The sequence below is a fragment of the Bison bison genome, unplaced genomic scaffold (genome assembly GCF_000754665.1).
Source record: "Bison bison bison isolate TAMUID 2011002044 unplaced genomic scaffold, Bison_UMD1.0 scf7180017864313, whole genome shotgun sequence".
In the NCBI taxonomy this organism is placed as follows: Eukaryota; Metazoa; Chordata; class Mammalia; order Artiodactyla; family Bovidae; genus Bison; species Bison bison.
The window spans coordinates 697,840-725,564 of NW_011494885.1; the positions used below are offsets into that span (position 1 = coordinate 697,840).

General features: G+C 44.6%; 2 protein-coding genes and 1 pseudogene across 2 annotated transcripts; 2 read left to right on the forward strand and 1 right to left on the reverse strand.

Moving 5' to 3' along the window:
- Positions 1 to 1,800: 1,800 nt before the first annotated feature.
- On the forward strand, positions 1,801 to 4,933 carry TEX101 (testis expressed 101). The gene is made up of 6 exons (XM_010852537.1): positions 1,801 to 1,892; positions 2,520 to 2,621; positions 2,751 to 2,894; positions 3,033 to 3,221; positions 4,300 to 4,428; positions 4,586 to 4,933. The coding sequence occupies exons 2-6, from the start codon at positions 2,558 to 2,560 to the stop codon at positions 4,819 to 4,821; spliced, it is 762 nt and encodes a 253-aa protein (XP_010850839.1). The 5' UTR covers positions 1,801 to 1,892; positions 2,520 to 2,557; the 3' UTR covers positions 4,822 to 4,933.
- A 2,850-nt stretch (positions 4,934 to 7,783) lies between these two features.
- LOC104997751 lies at positions 7,784 to 12,424 on the reverse strand (annotated as a pseudogene).
- Positions 12,425 to 21,598: 9,174 nt separating this feature from the next.
- LOC104997645 (seminal plasma protein A3) lies at positions 21,599 to 24,949 on the forward strand. The gene is made up of 5 exons (XM_010852538.1): positions 21,599 to 21,686; positions 22,729 to 22,803; positions 23,456 to 23,587; positions 24,102 to 24,253; positions 24,770 to 24,949. Exons 1-4 carry the CDS (start codon positions 21,611 to 21,613, stop codon positions 24,239 to 24,241), a joined length of 423 nt encoding a protein of 140 aa, XP_010850840.1. The 5' UTR covers positions 21,599 to 21,610; the 3' UTR covers positions 24,242 to 24,253; positions 24,770 to 24,949.
- Positions 24,950 to 27,725: the final 2,776 nt, after the last annotated feature.

Here is a 27,725-nt window from a genome sequence, read left to right on the forward strand (position 1 = left end):
CCATGTGTGGTAACTAAGACCTGGCACAGACAAATATAAAGAAATAAAAAAAAAAAAAAGAATTTCTACCGAGTTACTGATGGCTTTAAAAACTGAACCCAAAGAAAGATTTACTATATTTATATCAGTGATTAACATTTTAAAGCAGCACTAGCTCTTGTTAAAATGTCTGCTTTTAGTTACTTTATTCAGAGGTGGTTTGGGGCCATCTTAATCATGCCAAAAGTTAATTTAAAACACACAAATAAAATGCCATGTCTCCCTACCAGGGCTAAGTGAGCAGACACAGGCAATTTACTTTAGAATAGAGCAGGCGCGGCGTGGGGGAAGCCCTTTATTTAAGCTTGTGCATTTGGGTGCAAACAACCTTCCAGGGAGAAATACATGGAACAATGTCCAAAGCTCACACAGAAAGAGTCTTCCAGACTCTCAGTCCCATGGCACTTAGCTATGGCAGCCTCAGCAAACTAATGAACAGGCCAATGTGTTATTTAAGATGACCTTCACTACAGTTGCTAGATGCCAGGTATGGGGCTAGAACTGAAGAGGCAGGGTGAGTGCTACTCAGAGGCATGGGAAGGGATAAGGGTCTTAAGACAAGATTCTGGAGATCCAAGCAGGTGTCTATGCAGCTTCCAACCACCCTCTCTGCCCTCCAGTTCCCCCTAACTCATTGGTCCCGCACTGGCAATGGTGGCCAAGATCTGAGACCTTGCTCCAGACCTATAGTTACACAATAACCCAGGAAAACCACATACTGTTACAGATCAGAGGAGGTGAGTTCTGGAGGCCTGAGTCCCCAAAATAAGGGAGTGTGGCTCAGATTCCTGGGTCCTGAGGGGCAGGGTGTTTGGACCAGAATGCTCTCTTACTATGTATATTAACTCTTTCTAATATTTACATGAATAACAATATTAATAATTATATTCTTAATGTTAACAGTCCCCAACTGGAAGCTTTTAATATATTTTCACATAAAGTTAAGAGTTTTACCAACACCATTCTTACTGTGGCATTTTCTCTATGAAAAATAAATATTCATTTATACCACAAAACTCATAGAAACAGTATCAAGTCTGAAAGAAAACATATGGCATCTTTGTTACATCCAGAGAACTTATATTTAAGTATACATATATGTAATATATATATATAAAATGATTTCCAGCCATAAACAAGAAATCTGAATGATGCATCTTGTTCATGATACTGACACCAATATGTGAGTTAGCTACAATGGCATTCTGCCGTTCAAGGGTGCCAGAAATAACGCTGAAGCCAGCATCCCTCTATTCAGTCTTCCAAAAGACCATGGAGGAGGCTGGCGCCCTGGTGTGTACAGAGGATGAGGCCTGAGCTGAGCAGGAACCACTGCAAGTAAAGAGTGAGGGGACCAAGTTGACTCCCAACAGATACGGCCACCGGATGGATGCTGGGAACGGGCCAAGCTGGTACCATGACAGGAATTTGGGCTAGGAGAAGAGTTCGGGGGATGAAAGCCAAAGGTTTGCCTTCCTAGTGCGGCTAGGGAAGTATAACTCTGTAGATCAAACAGAAAAGTTTAAGCAAAGTCATTTGGGGATGCGCCGCCCCCGCACTTAGCGGGCCTAGCACTGCTAAGACCAGCGAGTTCTCGGTCCTCCGGCTTACAGGCCACCCGCCATTCTGCGTATGTGTATGTTCCAAGCCGGTCAGGAGTAGGCCAATGGGTGTGGGGTTCCTCCAGGCTCATCCAATGAGCTATCAGATGCTTTTGTGTCAACCAATGGGGCTTCGAATGAGCTGTCGAGTGAAACAGGTCCCGCCTTCCGTGCCTCAGGGAGCTTGAAGGAGAAGGCCGGGTTGCGAGAGTGTAGCGTTCCAAGGCGTTACTTCAGCACCAGTATATTTTTGTGAGATTATCTGGAAGTCAGGAGGAATTTTGGTCCCTTAAAGAGAAAAAGAGGGACTGGGGACCCAGTTTCCTGGGTCCTGGGTAAAGATAAGGCTGGGGTGGGAGCGGGACTCCTTGAGCTAGCAGGGCGAAGGCTGGAGTCTTGGCCTCGTTGATCTGAGAGGGGGAGAGGGCTGGGTACCCCGAATCACGCGTCCTGCCAGAAAAGGTGGCTGAACCCAAACTCCTGGATCCTTAGTTAGGACCAGGCTGAGACCTCAGAATCCGGGTTCGGATGAAGATGGGGGCCGAGAGACCTGAGCCTCCAGGGCATAGGTTTTAATCTGGACTCCAGAGTCTGAGGGAGAAGGGACCTGTAGGCCGGATTATGGCTCCAGAGGTTGCAGAGTACGGATTGTTGAGCTCATTGGTCTGGGTGGCCGAGTCTGAGAAGTACAGCTATGGAAACTGAGGCTTGTTAACTAGTTAAGTTGCCCAAACTCACAAGCTAGATCGGGACAGACTGACTTTAGAAGTCATTGTTTTATATATACCAGTAAGCTCTGCCCTTAAGTCGGTGCTTGCTTAGATTTTATCTTATTCCATGTGGCTGAAAAGCTTCCTGTCCATGTCCATCAAACCACAGATCCTGATCAGTTCTTCCAAACGTCTCTAAAAGAAGCCATGGGAGCCTGTCACTTTCAGGGTCTGCTGCTCCTCTTTCTTGTAGGAGCCCCGACCTTGATCAGTATGTATTGGAGATGTGGGGGTGGGGAAGTGGTTGGGTCAAGGAGGATGGATTTCTGGTGAAAAAAGAGGGATTTGGGGCCCCGGCAGAGAAGGACAAGTGCTCATCTTTATCTCCTTTTCTCCCCAGTGGCACAGAAATTGTTTTGTCAAAAGGGTACATTCATGGGTATCCAGGAGGATGCAACAAACATGTTCAACTGGACCTCAGAGAAAGTTGAAGCTTGTGACAATGGGACATTGTGCCAGGAAACCATTCTGCTGATCAAAACTGGTAAAATGAGAAAGGGGCAATTGGGCTGGTGGGGGCAGGGGACGGGGGGAGATGATTATGTTCATGTTAAGACTGTTCCACCTGCCCCAGGCCAAACAGTAGCGTCCCCACCCACTTTCTTTCCTTCCTGTCTCACAGCAGGGACCAAGACAGCGATTTTGGCCACTAAGAGCTGCAGCTTGGATGGGACACCGGCAATAACGTTTATCCAGCACACTGCAGCCCCCAGTCTAGCTGCAATCTCCTACAGTAACTACTGCGAGGATCCCTTTTGCAATAACAGAGAGGGATTATATGATATATGGAATATACAAGAGACTGAAGAAGGTACCCTGCGAGGGAAGAGATGGGTGCTAAGGGAAACTCTATACACTCTGGAAGAGAAAACGGGAGGCTTCCTTCTTTGTGTTCTTACTTGGTTTAGGTTCAAGTGGGCCATACACAAAAGGACCTCAGACCTTTTGCTTGTCTCTCTTTTTCTAAATTGTCACCTTGGAGTACTGTAAACAGTGTACTCCGAGCAGAGGACATCAGTGAAGGCTGCAGTGTAAAGTGGATTTGGGGTTTATTAAGCAATAAGATGTCAGTGGAGGTTTCTGAGCAGGCTGGTGGCGGTCTAACTGCTCCAGCTTCCCCATTGCCATGTGGCCACAGCTTAGTTCCTGCATTTGTCCTCAAAGTCTACAGTAACCTGGTCACACCTACCTTTTCAGGTCATTTTCTTCTCTTCCCTCTCTCATTTATTGTGTTTTAGCTAGGGCAGGATTCAAAATACTTAACAATGGAGATGGTACTGACCAATCAGAATGGATGCTGGCTATAAAAAACAGTCCAGCCCTGCCTGTCTGTGCCTGCCAGCTGAATATCAACACCTGGTGATTTCTCACAATTTCCAAATCCACCAAGCCAGCTCACACTTCCAGGTCTCAGGCCACTGTCCTTGCTGTTGGCTTTTTTACCCTCATGCAACCCCCATTTCACACAACTAACCTCTGTTCTTCCTCCATCTCAACTGAGGTGTCCATTCTGGGAAAAAATTCAACCAAATTATTTTAGATAATTAAGCGTTCTTCCATTTCTTTGGTACCATACCGTGGCCACAGTGCCCACAGAGTTGTATGGTAGTTAATTACTTACATGTCTGTCTCTTTCAGGACAATGCTCCTAGATGGCAGGAACTGTGTCCTTTGTTTATCTGTACCTCCACACCTATACAAAGTTTGGAAGTCATGTTGGATTGTGTTCTGACAACACAGAAATCAGTTGGAGAGGGATGGGGAGGTGGTAGTAACAGGCGTTGAGTAGAGAGGCATCAGCAGGAAAGACTTGAGGAAGAGAAGGCAGCAAGGAGAGAGAACTCCAGAGGCAGGACACATCCTTAACTTTCTCTCTTTTCGCTCTTCAGAAACCAAAGGGACAACAAGCCTCCACTGCCCAACCTGTCTGGCTCTGGGGTCCTGTTTGAATGCTCCCTCTGTTGCCTGCCCCAACAATACAGATCGATGCTATCAGGGGAAACTTCAGGTCTCTGAAGGTAAGCTGAACATCTGATGGTTTCAGAGGCCAGAAAACCTCAGGCATCTGCGTGTAGCCTAAGAGGTTCTGACACTGAGTTCCAGAAATGAGGTGAGGACTGGATTCCTCTCTGATTTCCTCAAACATCTGTGTGTCGCCCCATCCTTGTTCCACAGGAAATGTCAACTCACTTTTGGAGATCAAAGGCTGTACATCGATCATTGGTTGCAGGCTGATGTCTGGGGTCTTTAAAATAGGACCCCTGTGGGTGAAGGAAACTTGCCCCTCCATGTCCATCTCGACCCGAAAGATTGACAATGGGGCCACGTGGCTTCACACTTCAGTTTGGAAGTTAAAGCTACTGCTGATGCTGTTACTGCTCATCCTTGGAGGGAGTGCTTCTGGTCCCTAATCATCTCTTCAGACTGATCATCGGCAGCTTGAGCAGGTGGAGATTTGAAGAGTAGCTTCTGTGAATGTATTTGACATTTCTAATAAAGTTTCTGCTGTGATTTGTGTATGCCTCAAGTCTAGAAGTGGTGTTATTGTGCTAAGAAGAGGGTCCTTAAAATTTGTGCTGTCCAACCCACACATTTGCAGAAAGGGAATCAAAGATCTCAAAAACTTGAGTGAATTCCTTACACTTACATAGCTATGGACAAAGCCATAAAGTCTGGTATTCCTTTCACTGTAGTAGACTTCCTTCTCTTGCTGGCTAGACAGGAGACTAACATTATCCTCCTCTAGAACACTCCCAACCCAGTCATAAGGCCAAAATCATGTGCTTTGGGGTTCTAATAGTTCCTGGGGAGGTGTGTCAGAAAAATCAGACTCCAGTTCTTCAGTTACAATGGGCCCTGTCTCCCCTATCCTGTTTGTTCCTTGCCCACTTTAAATCATTCCTTTTCAGGCCTACATAATGCCTGCTCAGTGGACAGAGGGAACTTAGGATGGAGCTAGGGCTCCATAGGTTCTGGTGAGTGTGAGCCAAACGATAATGTGGATGGGGAGATTTTTTTTTTTCAAATTCTTACACTTTTTTATTTAACTTATTACTCAAGAATACATAAAGTCTATGTTATTGTAAAAGACTCCCGTGATACAGGAGCTATATAGAGCAAAGTAAAACAGTAAAGAGAAACAGACTTTTTTCATTTTTTTTAAAGCAGCTTTATTGAGGCTTAACTGACATACAATAAACTGCACTGGAGGTGGGAGGAAAGACTTTTATTGCAGACTGTTGACCCCTCCCACAAAGGACAGGGAGCCTGATCATAGCATAGTCCAGCCAAGTTCTTTCTAGAAAGTTCTCTAGTTCTAACTAACTTTTGGAGTTAAAGTCTCCCCACACAAGTTAATATTTTATCTTTGTTCTTAGGCATCCAGCTCTCCATTGTGTCAGTTTGGTAAATCTCTCTAAAGAGTGAGAAGAAACACCAACAAAATTTTAACTTAATGAGGGGACATATAAATGTGGGAAATTACAAGCATTCAGAGGCATGACTGGTAAATATTATTTGGGGTAAAACACAAAATCAGAAACAAACTAAATAAACCAAAAAAGCCAAGTTGGTATTTCCCATAGGACACAGGTTTCTTTTTTTTTTCATGATTAAGTTTTTATTGTCACATTTAACTGCTTTGTCAGATATACATTGTAGGTTTCAGTATGGCATAAAAATGAAAATATTTTCCTGAATGTAAAAATCTGAACAGAGGAGATGGCGATGGCACTTAAAAAGAAAAAAAAAAAAAATCACACTGGTGCTGAAGCCACTAGAAGGTGGCTGGTAAACACTGGAACACATTCACAGATAAAGCGTCTGAAGTGAAGTGATGTGAAAGTTGCCCAGTCATATCCGACTCCTTGTGACCTTATGGACTGTACAGTCCATGGAATTCTCCAGGCCAGAATACTGGAGTGGGTAGCCTTTCCCTTCTCCAGGGGATCTTCCCAACCCAGGGATCAAACCCAGGTCTCCCGCACTGCAGGCAGATTCTTTATCAGCTGAGCCACCAGGGAAGCCCTGAAACATTTCAAATCAAATGGCAGTGGTATAAGCCCAATAAAACTGGAGAGTAGGAAGACACAGAATCTGTCGAGTAGCTACCTGAAGAATGGCAGTTTGAGCACTTAATTTCCAGTCAGACTAAAACTTCTTTCTTGTAAAATGAAACTACTTTGAACCTGGATTTTAAGCTTTTTTAACAACTTCCTTATTTGTACAGGTTGTAACTAGTCCAAAGAAAAGGCAGTTATAATCCATGGCATTAGCTTTGTGGGTTGACCCTGCCATAAATGGGGGAGGGGGTCTTTTTTCCAAACCAGGAGTATGTCATACTCATGAACGTCTGTAGTGGTTTCACACATTCTGGGCAAAACTAGAAAAGAAGCAGTAAATAAAAATGTTAAGTGCATCCCCAAGGAAAGTCTCTACACATTCCACAGCTATATGCTGAACGGTAACTTAAAAAAGTATGGTTATTCCAATTGAAAATGAATCTCTATTCAATAACCAAGCTTCCCAAACAGTTTATTAGATGTCTTTCTTCCATAAATAAGACTAACACTAGGATTTGTCAGAAGATCTACACAAGTTATCACCTTTATGTACGAACTTGGCTAAATCCACGGTGTCTGGAGTCTGTTCCTTGTAAAACTCAGGTCTAGAACATAACTCCTTTCTGTTATACTGTTGTGTGTCCTTCACTTAAGACTCCAGAACAGAGACCATAAACATGGCTAGTGCAACATAACAGTCACTGGAATTCCCTGAAAGAAAAATAAGTAATTTATTTTATAACATACTTATTTGGATGATTACTCACTGGTAATTAGTATTTCTACATTTTCTTTTTAAGGCAACCATTTTAAGTGACAACACATGGCAGGCTAGTAGAAAACAAGTGGAAACAAAGCCCTCTCTTTTGATCTCACAAAGTCATGCAGACAAAAGAAGGTACATCTGATTTGTTCCAATCTTTGAACGTTGCTGCTAAACTAGTTTTCCTTTGAAAAAGTAAATTTCAAGGCATGATAGTGCAAGAGACAAGGTTTTTGTTTATAGAACATTTATAGACTAATTGTGCTTGGTCTCTAATTTCCAAATTATTTTAAAGAACAGAAATGGCATTGATAAATTTATCTTTGCCTAAATTTACCAGTACATCATGAATTGCACCAGAATTCGGACAATTTGATTATCTTAATGACTTTGTTGTGAGCCTTGCACACTGCGTCTGCACGTGAGGACCCCGAATGGGCCCCTTGGAGGTTCCTCCAAAGTCTGTGCCCAAAAACTCTTGTCTTGGGGAGTCCAGGGGTCTGTAAAAGCAGTTCTTCCCCAAGAGGAAGTCCTCAAAAACTCTCTCAATTAGCAATTAAGAAAAACAGTGCTAACTGGAGAGTTTCTTGCATTCAGGTAAATCTGGGAGGTCTGAGCATTCCTGGAGCCCTCATCAGGATGTGTCAATGGGTCAAGAATCCCTTGAATGTGAGTATTCACTATTAGAGGACTCTGTAGGGTCAATCAAATTTTCACAATCACTGTCGTCTGATTACTCTGCACTGTCTCCAGCTGCTCTGTGGGAAGGAGGGGGTCTGCTCCACTTTCAAGATATGTCAGTCCAGCACTGGTGGAGGCATAACTGGAGGAGTCCATGGCTTGAGGTCGAGGCATAAAGATGCTAGTTTCCATGTGAGAATGGCTCAGAGTACTTTCTTGATTATTTGGGTGAAGATCAGAATTAGGTGGAGGCGGGTCTGAGGGCTCAGCCTCTCCAGCTGTACTTGGACCTTCTGCTGTGAACCCTGGATAGGGCATCTGAGGGCTGAAGGTGGGGTCCACACTTTCAGATGGCATCTGTCTGCTTAGTGTTGCCTGTGGCAATCATCTTTCTTGTTCCTTTTCATTCTTCCTCTGAGTGATTTGTCTTCTTAATTGATTCACTTCTGCCTGACAAGGTTCAACAACTCACTCGCTCTTTTCTACGGCTGCACACACTGCTGGCACTTTCTCCTGAAGCGCATTATAAACCTGATAAATCGCCCTGATGTCTTTCATTAGTCTGTCCTTGTCAAAAAAGTCAGTACCATGTTCTTTAATAACTTTGGCATAATTCTGAGAAGTATTTGGCACTGAAGATACCTTATACTCTTGCTGGCTAGTACTGCCTAGATTGGGAATAGTGAGGGATAGCCTTTAATTATACCTTCTATCTAAAGAGAACATATTCTAAAACATGAGTGGAATTGTTGGCGTGGAGATAAAGCTGAAGGGGAGGAAGATGAGGTCGGCCACCCCGATGGTGCAGGTGAGCTGCTTATGGATCACTTGCTCTCTGTATGACATCTGCTGCTTTGTGTTTCACTGGAATCGGTACCACCCAATAACTTTCTTTCTCTGATCTTTAAGAATCCTGCCCAAGCTCTCTTCATTAACTTTGCTTGCATACTCATAAAAACTAAAAAGTCTTGAACAAGGATGATGGTTATGGATTTCAATTACTTGCAGAAATTCTGTGTTGCTGACTTAGGAGTCATTGATGCTGAAGGTTTCCTCTTGCCTTACCTCTCCCAGCAAAAATCCTTCCTGAGAGGAATGGAAGAAGAGAGTTGCAGGTGGTCAGCGTTGCTGTTGGTGCTGTGGAAACACAGAGCCCTGAAGGTGTAGCCTGAAATGGAAGCTGCCATGATTGAAATCTGATGCTGGTTTCTTAATGGCACTGAATACAGTTGCAGAAGACATTCCTGAGTGAATGAAGGAGAGCTACCATTTAAAAAAATTTGGCCTGTGAATAGTTTTAGTATTTTAAAAATTATAATATGCTAATAAGCTTGACATGGCATGAACAAATTTCTCAGGCCAAAAACTCAAGTGTGCAAACTTTCTAATTTCATAATATAAATATATAAGCTATTCAAATGTATGATTAATTTTTATGATACTTTTGTTTATAACAATTCCCCATTCTACCTGCTGCTGCTACCTGGTGGTAGGTAAAACCTAATCAGTTTGGGACTTCCCTGGTTATCCAGTGGCTAAGACTCTGCTTCCACTGCAGGGAGCCCAGTTTAATCTCTGGTCAGGGAACTAGATCTCACATGCCACAATCAAGAGTTCTCATGCTGCAACTAAGACCCAGCAGGGCCAAGTAATTATTAAAAGAAGAAGAAGAAGAAACTTAACCTGTTTGAATAAATTGTTATAAATTCAGTCGGGGTTTTCTCAGTCATTTCAGATCCCCTGCTCGTGCTTAGTCACTCCGTCGTGTCTGACTCTGTAACCTCATGGACTGTAGTCTGCCAGGCTCCTCTGTCCATGTGATTTCCCCAGGCAAGAATATTGGAGGAGGTTGCCATTCCCTTCTCCAGGGCATCTTTCTGAACCAGGGATTGAACCCAGGTCTCTTGCATTGCAGGCAGATGGGGAAGCCTCATTTCAGTTCTAATCAATCAATTCAGGGCTTCTTTTCCTTTCCACTCTCTTTATCCACAGCTTTGCAGTAGTGCTGGTGGGAAGGATGGACTGTCTAGTTTTCACCCCTCGTGCTGCTGAAGTTCAAGTTCTTACTGATGTCTGGTTCTCAGCTTCAATTCCTGCTGGCTTCCACTGGGAAGCCTTTGATCCAGTCTGGTGTTCATGGGCTCCATGCAGGCCCTGTGAGCTCTGCCATCCCTCTTAACCACTTTGGAGCCTCTTCCAACTGCCCTCAAATCCCACTGAGGTCCTTCAGGAATCTGAAGCAGCCTAGGAATCCCATATAATTGATGAAATTCCTCCAAGTTCTGGAGAAAAGATAATTTCATAGAGACTTGCTTTTTCCTAAGGTCCTTGGGAAAGAGATGGGACCTAGACCCTGGAATTTATTACCCACCACCCACAGGCCACTAGCTACATTCTTCTCATATCCATTTTTTGTTTTTCAGCAATCATGCCATAAGAATTCCCTGCCAGTCCAGTGGTTGGGGACTTGGCCCTCTCACTGCTGAGGGCCTATTTTGCAGTGAAAAGGAAAAAAGAGGAATGAGTTTTTCTTTCCCTTTTCTGAGAACAAAGATAAACAGAACAGTGAACAGGCCTGAACATTCCTAGTTTTTACTTTGAAAGTGAAAACGTTAGTAGATCAGTCATGTCTGACTCTTTGCAACCCCCAGTGATTATAGCCTGCCAGGCTTTTCTGTCCATAGAATTCTCCAAGCAAGAATACTGGAGTGGGTAGCGATTCCCTTCTCCAGAGGATCTTCCTGGCCCAGGGATTGAACCTGGATCTCCCACATTGCAGGCAAATTTTTTTTTACCATTTGAGCCACAGGGATGTTTTTACTTTGTTTCTTATTTGTGTGACTTCCCTGGTGGCTCAGATGGTAAAGCATCTGCCTACAATGTGGGAGACCTGGATTCAATCCCTAGGTTAGGAAGATCTCCTGGAAAAGGGAATGGCAACCCACTCCAGCATTCTTGCCTGGAAAACCCCATGGACGGAGAATCATGGTAGGCTACAGTCCATGGGGTCACTAAGAGTCAGACACAACTGAGCAACTTCACTTTCACTTTCTTATTTGTAGTCTGCAACTAAATTTTCTTTTCTGACCCCTAATTCTGCATGAGCTACATTTCACACCTCTTATCCTTTGATTCTATGCTAATTACATCCTGTATCTGGTGCTTACCACTCTCTGCAAACCCACCCTTGTAGTTTTTTTCTTCTTACAGATCAGAAAGAAGACCTCTGTAACAATGCACAGAAGACAATGGACCCAACTTCTGGGCCACCAGACTGCCAGAGGCTACCTGACACCAGCCTGTGACTATCTGGAAACAATGCAAGAGGAAGAAGACAAGATCTTAACACCTTTGATCCTCATCACTGACCCCTGATTTCGAGCCTTCATCTTATATAAGCCTGTAGACTCCTCACTGGAGAAGGCAATGGCACCCCACTCCAGTACTCTTGCCTGGAAAATCCCATGGATAGAGGAGCCTGGTAGGCTGTAGTCCATGGGGTCTCTAAGAGTTGGACATGACTGAGCGACTTCCTTTCACTTTTCACTTTCTTGCATTGGAGAAGGAAATGGCAACCCACTCCAGTGTTCTTGCCTGGAGAATCCTAGGGACGGGGGAGCCTGGTGGGCTTCTGTCTATGGGTTCGCACAGAGTTGGATATGACTGAAGCGACTTACCAGCAGCAGCAGCAGACTCCTCACAGTGGGGTGGGCACAGTTCTTGAGGCATGAGCCTAGTGTTCCCCCTCCACCAGCTGAGAATTAAAGCCACCTATTTTTTTCAACTCTGTCTCTATTTTTATTTCTCTCTGGAGGGCAGAGAAAGCCAAGATTTTGACCGCCAACAAACACTAGGGCCCAGGTTCAATCCCTGACCAAGAAACTGAAATTCTATAAGATGGACAGCTTAAAAACAAACAAACAAAAAAACCTATCATGCCATAAAGCCTTCATTCTTACACTGAAACTTAAAAATTCCATGTCTAATAAGCAAAAGTTAGGCCTTTGGAATCACATCTACTTCCATTTCAATTTACATAATCTCTTTTGAAATTTCAAGGCTCAACATAAAGGTGTTTTTGGCTCCTTGCATTTCTAGGGTAATAGGCCTACTGCCTGACCGGAGGAGACGGGGCAAGAGAAGTAATCTATAGAATGGAGGGCTTCCCCCTTGGTCCAGTGGTCACGAGTTCACCTTGCAGTGCAGGGGACACTGGTTCCATCCTTGTCCTAGAAAGATCCCACATGCTGCGGGGCAACTAAGCCCGGGTGCGCGGCAACTACTGACCCCACATGCCCTAGAGCCTGTGCTCTGTAGCAAGAGAGCTACCACAACGAGAAGCTCGGGCACTGCAACTAGAGAAAGCCTGTGCGCAGCAAGGAAGACCTAGTGCAGCCAAAAATATGGGGAAAAAAAAGAACGGGAATGTGGGCAGATACAAGTGATAGCAAAATATAACCCTGCCATGTAGATACTTCACCCACCCACGTCAGCCTCCACATCACCCATGATACCCATTGCTCCCTCCAGGGCTGTGTTCATGTCCTTTCCTCTCTGAAACTCCATCTCCTGTTCCCACTTACCCACCCTGGAGGGTCCCACTAGATGCCTCCCTGCAACTCCAGCAGACCTTTCTTGACTTTGCTGGCACTGATCTCCCTCCGCAGAGCCCTGGCGTACCTACCTGCTAGCTTCCCTTCAATATCATACTGTTCCCACACAATGTATAACCTCCCCAGACAAGGTAACAACACTTCAGGGACAGGCTTTGTTTCCGACAGCTTTACGACTTAATAGCATCCATAAAATGTGACTGGCAACTTGATGTATGGGTCTTCCAGAACTGCTTATTGAAGTGAACCAAACTTCTGCTGATGGGGCTTCCTTGGTGACTCAGATGGTAAAGAATCTGCCTGCAATACAGGAGATGTGGATTTGATTCCTGGGTCAGGAAGACTCCCCTGGAGAAGGGAATGGTTTCCCACTCCAGTATTCTTGCTTGGAGAATTCCACAGACAGAGGAGCCTGGTGGACTACAGTCCACGGACTCGCAGAGTTAGACACGACTGACTAACACTTTCACTTTTCACTTTCAAACTTCTGCTATGCATGCACACACATTCCTCTTGAACAACAAAACTAGGGACTTCCCTGGCAGTCCAGTGGTTAAGAATCTGTCTGCCAGTGCAGGGGACATGGGTTCAATTCCTGGCCTGGAAAGATCCCACATGCTGTGGGGCAACTAAACCTGTACGATACAAGTACTGAGCTGGAGTATAGAGCCCACACACACCGCAATGAAGAGTAGCCCCAGCTCGCCACAAGTAGAGAAAGCCCACTCAAAGCAATGAAGACACAGTGCAGCCATAAACGAATAAATAAATAAAATGTAAAGGCTGAATAATAAAACCCTAAACTCCTTATTCCTCCAATAACCCTCTCCAAAGAAATCTTTTAAAAAAAGAAACAACAAAACTAACCATCACCAACAACTGCCGCTGATTACCTGAAACTTGATGCTAATGAGAAAAAAAAAAAAGGCAGTAAGTTCCAGAGAGTAGACAACAGGAGAGGCAGAAGTCTGAGAAGGATGAGCACTGCAGAAAGGTAAGAATTTGAAAATTCCTCTATTTTGTGATGATGTTTTAGTAGCCAGGTGGGCACATCCTGGTTTAGGGCAGTAATGTCAGAGTAGGAGTTGATTTTGATCAGGGGTTGCAAAATGAGTTGTTCAGATTCTTTTATTATTGTTTAATGTTAATGAAGACAATAATCATTTATTGGGCAATTTATCCGTTCCTTGCTCTACACTAAAAACTTCAGAACTACAATTTGTATAATCCCTCTGTGCATTTTTGTAGGGAGTCGGAGGCAACTCAGATATCCATGACCAGGGGAACAGATAAACAAAATGTGGCAGACATAATCTTTAGGTGTGCAACACATTAAATTTGCACTATATGTATTTTTTTAAAGTAAGTAAATTATTTTGTAGCAAAATATCACTTGTATAAATTGACTAGTTTGGGCAGTTCTCTGGTGACCTAGTGGTTAGGATTCTGGGCTTTCACTGCCATGGCCCAGATTCAATCCTTGGTCAGGGAACGGAGATCCCAATAGCTGTGTGGCATGGCCAAAGTAAAAAAAAAAATTAAATGACTTTAAACCACAAATCTTGAAAAAAAGAAAAAGACTGTTTAGATTATTCTGGGTCCCTTGAGTTTCCATACACATTTTAGAGTAAGAAGAAAGCTGGAGTTTTGATAAGGACTGAGTTGAATCTCTGGATCAATTAGGGGGTATTGCCATCTTAATGGGCTTCCCTGGTGGCTCAGACAGTAAAGAATCTGCCTGCAATTCAGGAGACGTGGGTTCAATCACTGGATCAGGAAGATCCCCTGGAGAAGAAAATGGCAACCCAATCCAGCATTCTTGCCTGGGAAATCCCATGGGATAGAGGAGCCTGGCGGGCTACAGTCCCTCCCTGAGGTCTCAAAGGGTCGGACACGACTGAGTGACGAAGCACAAGGGCACGGGCCATCTTAACAGTACTTTAGGTCTTCCAATCCATGGACATGGGGTCTTTCCATTTATTTAGGCCTTTCTTAATTTCTTTCAGAAATATTTTCTGATTTTTTAAAATAACTCTTGTGCCTCTTTAACAACTGAACAAGTGTTTTATTATCTTTGATATTTTTATTAATTTTGTTTTTAGAGTATTCATTGCCAGTGTATCAAAATACAATTGATTTTTACATTTATTTTGTAACCTGCAACTTTGTACAAGAGTCATACTTTCTTGTATCATTCTAAGTGTCCAACATTTTTATTGAAACCTGAACATTTTATATAATATATTGTCCCTACTCTGAATACTGATTATAACCAGCAATCATAATAAACAACAAGGCTTCCTTTTGTTGTTCTTTGCTTGTCTTTTTGTTTGTTCAGTGACTTGACTGGACTATTTCAGTGATGTCTATTTTCTCTGCAGAGAGCCTCTGATGTTAGTCTTCCCTTTGGGAGGGCACCTCCTTTGGGTGTACACACAGTCTACCTGGAAAGACAGTGGTTCTACCAAAACCGTCTGTCTTTCCCTAGATCTCTCTGGTTATCACACCCAGCCCTTAGGTTCCACTAGTTTCTGGCTGATTATTCTATTATTTTTTTTTTTTTAATTTAAATTTATTTTTGGCTGCAATGGGCTTTTGCTGCTGTGCACAGGCTACTGCCTTGTTGCGGTGAGCAGGGGCTGCTCTCTTGCTGCAGTGCACAGGCTTCTCATTGCTGTGGCCTCCCCTGCTGCAGGGGACAGGCTCTAGGGCTCAGTAATTGTGGCCCATGAGCTTAGCTGGCCCAAAGCATGTGAAATCTTCCCGGACCAGGGATGGAACCCGTGCTCCCTGCATTGGCAGGTGGATTCTTAACCACTGGACCACCAGGAAAGCACCTATCCTATTGTTTTTGACAGTGCCTGGGATAGAAATTGCTTTACATTCAGACTCTATTAAATTCAGTCAAGGGTCATTTCTGAGGCCAAGCTTTGAGTTTGTCCTGACCCCAGAGGACTCCTGTTAGTTATCTCTTTCCCTAGTTCTCTTTTGTTAGACAGTGAGCCTAGGGTTTAATTAGTTGACACGGTGGGGCTACTAGTCTCCTCTTTATTGCTTACCACCAAAATCTCCATTGTTGGGGATGTCCCTGGCAGTCCAGTTAAGACTTCACCTTCCACTGAAGGGTATGCACTGGTTGGACACGACTGAAGCTACTTAGCAGCAGCAGCAGCGAACTAAGATCCTACATACCTCACAGCCAAAAAAAACCCCACCAAAACATAAAACAGAAGCAATATTGTAACAAATTCAATAAAGACTTAAAAAATGGCCTTCATCAAAAAAAATTATTTTTGATCTGCATTGTTTGCAGAGTGTCATTAGTCATGAACTCCCTCCCACCCCCCACCCCCAGCCTCCCTTTCTGTTCCAAATAAAGTCACTTTCTGTGGGTAGAACCTTAAAGCTCTTTGTTCTTATCTGTATCTCTGAGCCACAGTTTGGGAGCTGGAGGCAAGGACAGTGAGAGATTTTTTTAGAATGCCACACCTGCTTTATTATTAACAGGTGCCGGGGGCCAGCCCCGGTGGAGTCAGGGGTTTCGAAGCGGGACGGCGTCGGCGAGGATCAGGAAACAATTGCTTACTTAAATGTTAATTAAAGATATAAAGAGTGGTTAAATAAGGATAGCTCAGTGAGAAAATTTAGTGGAGAAAAGAGGCTGAATAATTCAGCCAGAAGGTGAGAGAAAGAACGACATGGGGAGACCAAGCTTCGATGAACAAGGCCTGCACTTTATTTTCCAAAGTAGTTTTTATACCTTAAGTTATGCATAGAGGATAATGGGGGAAGGGGTAGAGTCATGCAAGGACAGCAGTTCCTGATCCTAATCAAAGCCAGGCTTTCAAACTTATCATATGCAAAAGTTTAGGTGATTTACATCATCTTCTGGCCAGGAAGCCTGTTAACATTTTAGGAAACTTATTTTTCTCTAAAGGTGATTATTCTAAAGTCAGGCGCCAGCCTCCAAAAAGCATTGGAGAAAGTTGCATTCCTATAGGGCAAAGGTGTGGTGGGCTCAATCAAGAAAAGAATTAACCCAAGGGTCCAAGGTTACTTACATCTCTATACACCAATTATATCAATCAATACACCGCCAAGAACACAGTAGGTAAGGGATATGGAGACTTAGCAGCAAACATTGGCCCAACAAGTGAAAAACCCTTCACCAATACAATTTCTAGTCAATCTTTTAACTGCTCAAAGGAATCTGTATTTAGACAGTTTAGAACATCTCATGCCTCTCACAGTTGGGAGGCTCTGAACAATCACATGTGGCCGGAAAAACCTATTCAGGCAGGCTAGAGGACTTCCAAAGGAATTTGTAGGTTGAAACACTGTCACACGCAGGAATTATTAACTGGAGCTGTAAGTTATTTCTTTTTTCATAGAGAGGTAGCAGGGGACAGCCTCCCGTAAAGTCAGAGGTGTAGGTGAGAGCACAAAGCAGAAAGTAGGCAGACTCTGGTTTTGGGGGTAGATGCTCGAGAATTTCCAGGGGGACTCCTGAGGCTCGATCCCACCTTTGCGTATGCTGAGCCTCCTTCCTCACAACCTTTGCCACGAGTGGAGCTCCTCACTGCCGGCTCCCGGCAAACAGGACACTTGGCAGGGGTGGTAGCCTCTGGTCTTCTTGGCTTGCTTCTCCTGGCGTGTAGAATCTTCACTACAAGCAGGCTGGAGTAAGGGTGATGGAGATCCCTGTATTCTCAGCTTGCTATTGTTGAATGGCTCCTCAGCCCCATGATTGAAGTTGCGTTGGAGGAGACAGTCTCTAGCCTCTTGATCGCACCTGCCTGAAATTTCCCTCTATCCATCTGCGACACGGAATTGAGTGGGGTGAGTAAAGCTGGAAGCCTGCCCCACTGACAATGATGCTATATAGTCGTTGGCTGGACAAGGGGGATGAGAGAATCTGGCTTCTATTTTTTAATTTTTTATTTTTAAGGGTCTTTCTTGCTGAGTGAGGGCTTTCTCTAGTTTGGTAAGCAGGGACTATTCTCCAGGACTGCTTGAAGTCTTCTCATCATTCTGGCTCCTCTTGTCACAGAGCCCGGGCTCTATGGTGTGATGGCTTCAGTAATTGTGGCCCATGGGCTCAGTACTTGCAGTGCATGGGTTCAGTTGCCCTGAGACATGTGGGATCTTCCTGAAGCAAGGATCGAACTGGTGTCCCTTGCATTTCAAAGTGGATTCTTAACCACTGGACCTGCAGGGAAGCCCAGGAACCTTCTTTTTGCTACACCCAGTTAACGTTACTTTCATCACCCAGAGCTGGAGGTGCATGCAGAGCATTATTCCAAATCTCACAGACTTTTGCTGTTCTACTGATATTCAGTGTATTTCCTTAAAGAAATATTTCTTCTTTTTTTTTTGGCCACACAGTGCTAGCATGTGGGATCTTAGTTCCCCCAACCAGGGATGGAACTTCAGAGTCTTAACAACTGGACTGCCGGGCAGGTCCCTAAATAAATGTTTCTATGTAATCCATTTAGAGTGACAAAAATGAAAATTTCTTTGCTGCTTTTCTGGACACACAGGTGAAGTTTTTCTAGGTTCCCTAACTGGATAGCCCTTAATATCACCTGGTTTTTAGTTTTGTGTGCGCTAAGTCGTTTCAGTTGTGTCTGACACTGTGAAACCCTATGAACTGCAGCCCGCCAGGCTCCTCTGTCTATGGGATTCTCTAGGCAAGAATACTGGATTGTTGCTGTGCTCTTCTCCAGGTTTTTAGTTTTAGTCTCAGTTATCAGTCTCCACATCATAGAAGCCAAGAATGGCAACCTCACCTGAATGGTGACTTAAAGGTCATCACCAGCTCCCACAGCCTCTAAAGATTAGGCTCTGGCTTCCAGGTCCTTTATTATTTCTGACACTTGTGAATTTAACTTTGTCTTATTCAAGTTCAGCTACTAACTCATACATTGCTCTCCAGAATATCTGATTTTTTTTAAAAGGGCAACATGCCCTTTGAAAAACATCAGGGGACCAAATTTGTGCCACATTCTACATTAAGGAATGATGCCAGGGCAGAGAGCCCAGTCCATCTTGTTCTTCCAAAGATTACAGTCCACTGGGGAAGGGGGACAATTTAACTGCAAGAAGGAAGTGAGAAAACTGGCAAGACCTGACCAGAGATCCTCATACTGAGGAGTCCCAATATATTTCCAGACAGAAATAACATTTCAGATAGGTCAGGAAAGAACAAATCCTTTATTTATTTAATATTTTAATTTTATGGAGTGTTGTTGTTTTACTATGTTATGTGGGCTCCCCAGGTGGCTCAGTGGGTAAAGAATCCACCTGCAATGCAGGAGATGCAGGCAGACGTGATTTCGATTCCTAGGTCGAGAAGATCCCCTGGAGGAGGGCACGGGACCCCGCTCCAGTATTCTTGCCTGGAGAATCCCCATGGACAGAGGAGCCTGGTGGGCTACAGCCCATAGGGTGGCAAAGAGTCAGACACGACTGAAGTGGCTGAGCACACATTCTGTTGTGTTAGTTTCAGGCGTATAGCAAAGTTATTTAGTTATGCATATACATATATTAATTCTCTTTTAGATTCTTTTCTCATACAGGTTATCGCAGAGTATTGGATAGAGTTCCCCGTGCTACACAGGAGGTCCTCACTGGTCGTCTATCTTATATAGAGCAGGGTGAATGCGGTCATCCCAAGCTCCTGATTTATCCCTCCAGCCTCCATGTTTCCCCTTTGGTAACCATTTGTTTTCAAACTGTATACACTCTGCTTCTGCTTTGTAAATAAGTTCGTTTATATCTTAAAAAAAAAAAAGATCCCAAATGTGAGTGATATCATATGATATTTGTCTGAGTGAATGAGTGAAAGTTAGTCACTCCGTTGAGTCTGACTCTTTGCGACCTCATGGACTGTAGCCCGACAGGCTCCTCTGTCCATGGAATTCTCCAGGCAAGAATACTGGAGTGGCTTGCCATTCCTTTCTCCAGGGGATCTTCCCGACCCAGGGACTGAACCCTTATTTCCTGCCTCTTGTGGGTCTCCTGTATTGGCAAGAGGATTCTTTACCAATGAGACACTTGGGAATCCTGATAGTACACAGGGACTTATGGGAGGGACATCGAGAAAGAAGCGGATATGTGCGTATGTGTGGCTGACTCATTTTGCTATGTGGTAGAAACTAACCCAACATTGTAGAGCGGCTATGATGCTGTTGCTTAGTCAGTAAGTCATAACCGACGCTTTTGTGACCCCATGAACTGCAGCCCACCACGCTCCTTTGCACCTGGGATTTCCCAGGCAAGAATATCAGAGTGGGTTGCCATTTCCTTCTCCAGGGGATCTTCCTGACCCTGGGATCTATTCGTGTCTCCTGCACTGGCAGGCAGATTCTTTACCACTGAGCCACCAGGGAAGCCCGAAGTAACTATACTGAAATAAAAATTATTTAATAAAAAAATAAGCTTATATCATAAATACTATATGCTAACGAAGACAGTCAGAGAAGGCAATGGCACCCCACTCCAGTACTCGTGCCTGGAAAATCCCATGGACGGAGCAGCCTGGAAGGCTGCAGTCCATGGGGTCGCTAAGAGTCGGACATGACTGAGCAACTTCACTTTCACTTTTCACTTTCATGCACTGGAGAAGGACATGGCAACCCACTCCAGTGTTCTTGCCTGGAGAATCCCAGGGACGGGGGAGCCTGGTGGGCTGCCGTCTATGGGGTTGCACAGGGTCGGACATGACTGAAGCGACTTAGCAGAGAGCAGAACAAAAGCAGGAGACAGGGACTTCCCTGGTGGGCCAGTGGTTAAGACTCTGAGCTTCAAGTGCAAGGGGCTTGGGTTCCATCCCTGGCTGTAGAACTAAGAACCTCTGTATCATGAGATGCAGCCAAACAAGCAAACAGAAAGAAAACCAGAAGACAACTTGAGTGACTACGGGTTCAACATGCCTTGCAATCAAGTTGGAAAATCAGCCAATGGCAGGATGAAGTTCTATGTTTGATTTCCAGCAATTTCAGCCCAGCAGCTCTAGGAGAAAGGGGTCAAGAAAGTCTTAAGGCATTTAGACAACACTTGGGCTAAAAGTGTGAGTGCCTGAGCTCATCTTTTTCTTTCACCATTTTGTCTGATGACATTAGGAGCGACCAACCAAGGTCATTATATTCCTTAGTTTCTCCCCAAATGTTCAAATGTATTATCAACAGAGTCACATAGAACCCTGCTTGTTATTTTAAGTGATTGATTAGGCATATCTGCCAACAAAGGTCCATCTAGTCAAGGCTATGGTTTTTCCAGTGGTCATGTATGGATGTGAGAGTTGGACTGTGAAGAAAGCTGAGCGCCGAAGAATTGATGCTTTTCAACTGTGGTGTTGGAGAAGACCCTTGAGAGTCCCTTGAACTGCAAGGAGATCCAACCAGTCCATTCTGAAGGAGATCAGCCCTGGGATTTCTTTGGAAGGAATGATGCTAAAGCTGAAACTCCAGTACTTTGGCCACCTCATGCAAAGAGTTGACTCATTGGAAAAGACTCTGATGCTGGGAGGGATTGGGGGCAGAGGAGAAGGGGACGACAGAGGATGAGATGGCTGGATGGCATCACCGACTTGATGGACGTGAGTCTGAGTGAACTCCAGGAGTTGATGATGGACAGGGAGGCCTGGCGTGCTGCAATTCATGGGGTCACAAAGAGTCAGACACAACTGAGTGACTGAACTGAACTGAACAGATGTTTTGCCTATCAGTGGTCTCTTTACAACTGGGAGGTCATTAGTGTCTTTTATTTCGGCCACACCACGCAGCTTGCAGGATCTTAGTTCCTCAACCAGGAATCAAACTTGTACCCCTGAAGCAGAATTCAAAGCCCTAGGTCTCATTTCAAATGCATTTCAAACCACTGAGGCTTGGTGACATTTAACTGCCAGCCAATGTCCTGTACTTTCCATCTGAGAGATAAACTTGAACAGCATGCTCTCAGGTTGAGGAATGATCAAGCACTGACCAGGTGAGGTTGATTCCTATCAGGTTGAAGGGGTGTTGGGGTCACCAGTTATTTAAGAAGCAAAATGACTTGGTCAGCCACAGGAGAGCAAGCTACCATGGCACTGCGTTTGGGGCTCTTTCTGATTTGGGCTGGCGTGTCTATGTTTCTACAACTGGACCCTGTGAATGGAGGTGAGAGAGGGGTGACAGGCTAGAAATGGTGAGAAAGACCCTGCCCCAGACATGGACTGATAATTAAGGTCATAATAATAATAATAATAGCAGTGACAAATCATCTCCCATTTCTTGAGTACGTCCCAAAGGACAGACATTATGAAGGGCTTCACATTTTATTTAATATCCAAGAAACTCTATGAAATTGAAACACAGATGAGTTTGACAGCAAAGCTAAAGGCCTTTTTGAGAGCTGCCTCATTCCTGAATCTCCATTGCACTGTCCCAGACACAGGCGACCTACTCCCAGGGTTGGTTATTTTGTTCAAATGAAGAGCTTTTGATGTTTGTAGAGTTGACTGTTTGAAATCTTGGGTTGGCCAAGAAGAAAGTCCACTTGGTTTTGCCATAACATCATATGGAAAAACCAGAACCAACTTTTGGGCCAACCCAGTCACAGGGACAGTGTGGTCTCAGGGCAGGTCCAATCAACAGTGCACTACAGCAGACCCTGACTTTGCGGTTGAATTCATGGATGTTCATAGGGGAGCAGTGAGAACGTGTCAGGGTCTCCCTCCCCTATTCTGCTTAGCTCCTGGTCTTCGAGTATCTTGTTCAGGTAAACAAGGACTTCAAAATAGAAAAGAAAATAAAAGTTAGAGATGCTAGGCAGGTCCTACTATAGATGATATTCTGGTCATGGCCCTGCTTTGTTTTGTTTTTGGTTTTTTTAGTTGTTCATGTTATTTTTTGTGTGTGTTTGTTTTTTAAAAATTGTAATTGGAGAATAAGTGCTTTACAGAGTTTATATATATATATATATCCCTTCCCTCTTGCGACTCCTTCCAGCCCCACCCACCATCCTACTCCTCTAGGTTGAAAACACAGAGGGTGGGCTGGGCTCCCTGCGTGATATAGCAGCTCCCCACTAGCTGTCTGTTTTACACAGGGTGGTGTAGATATGCCAGTGGTACTCTCTCAATTCGTCCCACCTAAGCCTAACCCTGCTTTGTTCCTGCTCCTCCTCCGTCCATCTCCTCTGCTCCTGCTTTTCTTCCAGATCAGCAGCTGTCTGAGGACAACGTCATTCTTCCTAAAGAAAAGAAAGACCCTGCTTCTGGTGCAGAAACCAAAGGTAATCCCTGCTTCTGGTGCAGAAACCAAAGGTAATCAACAGCGGAAGAGAATGACAACAAACCACAGTCCAGGGCAACGAATTCACATGTGCGGCAGAGGAACGGATGGGGATTCTCCAGAGATACTTTACAGGCAGGAGCTCATAGCACCCTTTCAGTCACGGGAGGAGGCAGCTGTGCACGTCCCCCAAGGGGGCGATCCCAGACAGCAGAACTATGTGTACGTGGCAGGGCTGGAATCTGAACCCGGAATCTAGGCTTCAGCGCTGGTGCCACATGCTGAAGTAGAAACTGTCCAAAGTCACATTTGTACACCAGTCCTTACAATTTGTATATTTTTAACATGTCAACTAGTCACTTTTCATTTGTATTTCTTCGTATTTACAGACAGGTGTATATATCCAAATGATTTTTTTTTTTCACTATCAAAAAACAGTAAAGTAGAAACTTCCTAAAATAAGGAAGCCTTCCTAGTCCCTGAGGGAGGGACCACGCCACACTGACCTTGGCATCCCCGATGCTTAGCAGGGGCTCTGTACACAGCAGGCTTGGCACTGATGGGCAGGCGTGAAAGGAGATTTTGCCAGAGTTACCACAGACATCATGAAACCCTGAGTGCCAAAGAAGCGAACAATGTCTTTCTTCTTTCAGATAATAAATGTGTTTTCCCATTCATCTATGGAAACAAAAAGTATTTTGACTGCACATTGCATGGTTCCTTATTCCTGTGGTGTTCCCTCGATGCGGACTATACAGGAAGATGGAAATACTGTGCTAAGAATGGTAAGCATGCAGCCTGTCCTCGTGTGAGAAGCACCTGGCTTCCCAGATGAAGGCGGAAAGTCCAAATTGCCTCCTAGAGGGAAGCCTCAGGCGTCTCCTGATCCAGCTCTCTGTGTTCCGTTCCTGTCCCTTTCTCTCTTTTTTGGGGGGAGGTGGGGAGGGCTCTGCTCAGTCTTTGTTGCTGGGCCCAGGTTTCCTCCAGTTGCAGCAAGTGGGGTCTCCTCTTTGCTGGTGTGTGGGTTTCTCACTGTGGTGGCTTCTCTTGTTGGGTAGCACAGGCTCTAGGCACAAGGGCTTCAGTCGTTGCAGCCCGTGGGTTCAGTAGTTGAGGTGCCCATACTTATTTCCTCCTCGGTGTGTGGAATCTTCCCAGACCAGAGGTGGAACCAGAGTCTCTTGCATGGCAAGGTATTCTTAACCACTGCACTACCAGGGAAGCCCCACTTTCTCTTGATAACACTAAAAATAATCCTCCTGCAATTAATACTTTCACCTATCCCTTCTATTTTTCCAGACTATGCCAAATGTGTCTTTCCCTTTATCTATGAAGGCAAGTCATATGACACTTGCATAATAATTGGGAGTACATTTATGAGCTATTGGTGCTCACTCTCTTCAAACTATGATGAGGATGGAGTTTGGAAGTATTGCTAGCAGTAAAAAGAGGTAAGAGTGTCCAGGGAGGATGGATAGAAACAGGGGTGAGCAGGGAAGAGGAAGGGCTGGGTAAGGAGGTGCAGTAAGATGCCAGAGCGAGGAGGGAAGAGGCAGGGGGAGAGAGGGGATGAAGGAGAAAGATGCAGGGCAAAGAGTGAGGAGCAGAGGTTCACGAGGAGAGCGATACAGACATGAGGATGAGGAAAGGGGGAAGGAGAGACGGAAACAGAGGAAGAGACAAGGGCGAAATGCGAGAGAAGTGGAGAGGCGAATCCAGAAGAGAGAGAGATTGCAAGATGACAAATGCAAGGAGGAGTATCTGGGGAGGATCAGTAGCAAGAGAAGATGGAAGGAAGGTGAGAAAGGGGCAGAGAGAGGACAACACAGTTTTAGGAGCAGGCCTGAGACAGTAGGAGCCAAGATGGGATGAACAGAAAGCAAAGGAGAAACAGATCTTTGCCCTCTGTGGGGCTGACTGGGAAACAAAACAGACTTCATTAACACAGACTCCAAAATTATGTTCAGTTACTGTCCAGTACATCCACCCATGGCCACGGATGCAATCAAGCCTTCAAAACTTCAGTGGAGAAAATCAAGAACTCTCAAGCAAAGGTGATGCTCTGAGCGACAGAGGTGAAATTCTTTCCCTACATCTCTGCCTTGTGCCTGCTGGGCATGGGTCCAATCAATAAACACTTTCTCTGCAGGTGTGGCCTTTGTCCTACAAAGAAACCTGTGTATCAGATGGGAGGGTCTCAGTGTGCTCCGGTTAACCAGGCAGGATCTTGTTTTCCTTTCCCTTCCTTGGGGTCCCGATGGAACTTCAAAGCACATCACAATTGTCCCTCCTGGGGGTCTGATTGACAGCTGAAGACCTGGTGGTAAGGCCAGAAGTGGGATGGGAGGAGAGTCCCAGAGGATACCAAGGCCCCGTTCCTGTCGTAAGAGATCTTTCTTTTCCCAACTTAGCTGAAATGTTATTTCTTCCTGGAGTTATTCTCTGATTCCACAGTATAAGGAGTCCCATCATGTCTTCCCAGTTCATCCTTTCTCTCCTTACAATTAAACTGCCCATCTCTCCAAGGGGACTGTAATTGGGGTGGGCGAAGACAAGATGGATTGTGTTTGCCCTGGTTTCAGTCCTAAATGCAGAATTTAACACATATATAGGGATTTTAGACAAATATTTTTTCCATCACTAACAGGGCCTGATTGAAAGAAGGTTAAATTCACAGGTGTTAGAAATAATGAAGGGCCTGAAAAGGCCTGATCACTAAATTTTATCCTAAAAAATCACTCAGTACCTATCACAAAAACAGAAATACAGACCAATGGACTACGATAGAAAGCCCAGACACTAACCCATGCACCCACGGGTACTTTATATTTGACAAAGTGAAAGTGAAAGTGAAGTCATTCAGTCGTGTCCGACTCTGTGGGACCCCATGGACTGTAGCCCACCGGGCTCCTCCCTCCATGGGATTCTCCAGGCAAGAGTACTGGAGTGGGGTGCCATTGCCTTCTCCAATACTTGACAAAGGAGGCAAGAATAGACAATGAAGGATTAGTCTCTTCAGTGAGTGGTGCTGGGAAACTTTTACAGCAACATGTAAAAGAATGAAATTGGAACACTTCCTAACACCAGACACAAAGATAAACTCAAAATGGATTAAAGACCTAAATTTAAGACTGGAAACTTGAGAACTCTTAGAGGTAAACACAGGCAGAACACTCTCTGACATAAATCACAGCAAGATCCTCTATGATCCATTTCCTAGAGTCATGGAAATAAAAACAAAAATAAACAAATGGGACCTAATTAAACTTAAAAGCTTTTGCGCAGCAAAGAAAACTGTAAAGAAGGCGAAAAGACAGCCTTCAGCGTGGGGAGGAAATAACAGCCAATGAAAAACTGACAAAGGATTAATTTCCAAAATATACAAGCAGCTCATGGAACTCAATACCAGAAAAGCAAACAACCCCATCAAAAAGTGAGCAGATGGCTTAAACAGATATTTCTCCAAAGAAGACATACAGATGGCTAGCAAACACATGAAAAGATGTTCAACTTCCTTCATTATTAGAGACACGTCAATAAAAACTACAGTGGGGTATGACCTCACACCGGTCAGAAAGGCCATCATCAGAAACTCTACACACAATAAACGCTGGAGAGGGTGTGGGGAAAGGGGAACCCTCTTACACTGTTGGTGGGAATGTAGATTGATGCAGCCACTATTGAAGACGGTATGGTGATTCCTTAAAAAAGTAGGCATAAACCTACCATATGACCTTTCTGTATCTTGTTACCTAAAGGTACGCATGGGGAGTCCGGCTGCTTGCAGCTCAAAAGCCAGGAAACAGGCCAGGTTGGTGAAAAGAAAGTTTGCTTATTTCAGATGCTGCACCTGGGGGTGGTAGCGTGGCGGACATCTGTCGGAAGGCCGACTCCCCACCTGACAAGTAGGGGGTGAGGGTTTTATAGACAAAGTGTGTGTGGGGGTTACATGCAGAAACAGTGCAGTCATCTCTAAGAGTCATCTTCAAATCGGTCATCAGTGGTCTGACCAGCATCATCTTGAGTGTTTTAGGTACAGTTAATCTTCAGTTCCAGGGTCCATTTGTCCCCAATTCTTTGTGATCAGTTCTTGGAATTCTGCCCACTCAAGTCCTGGGTACAGTCTGGTCATCATGCAGTGAACTTCTCCACCTGCTGTTTTGCTATCTATAAGTCAGCCCACAGGATATGACTCAGAATATTATCTACAGCCCTTGAGAAAGAACTAAAGGTCCTTGACTATGCTTAATGACTACGTTACTATTATTTAGTCTCCTTAGACTGTTTTCCTTTGTTTCAGCATTTCTTATTTCTCTGATTAGACTTGTTCTTTTGACTAGAGTTTTCCACAGGCAAAAGGCAGGCAGAAGGCATGAGCGGGTGGTGAAGGATCATAGAGTCCTGCTCCGTTTCAATCTCAGTACTGGGCATATACCCAAAGAAAACCATAATTGAAAAAAAAAAAAACACACACATATAACCCAATATTCATTGCAGCACTATTTACAAGAGCTAGGACATGGAAGCAACCTTAATGTCCACTGACAGATAAATGGATAAGGAAGCTGTGGTACACACATACAATGGAATATTCAGTTCAGTCGCTCAGTCGTGTCCGACTCTTTGCAACTCCATGAATCACAGCACGCCAGGCCTCCCTGTCCATCACCAACTCCCGGAGTTCATTCAAACCCATGTCCATTGAGTCGGTGATGCCATCCAGCCATCTCATCCTCTGTCGTCCCCTTCTTCCCCTGCCCCCAATCCCTCCCAGCATCAGGGTCTTTTCCAATGAGTCAACTCTTCGCATGAGGTGGCCAAAGTATTGGAGTTTCAGCTTTAGCATCAGTCCTTCCAATGAACACCCAGGACTGATCTCCTTTAGGATGGACTGGTTGGATGTCCTTGCAGTCCAAGGGACCC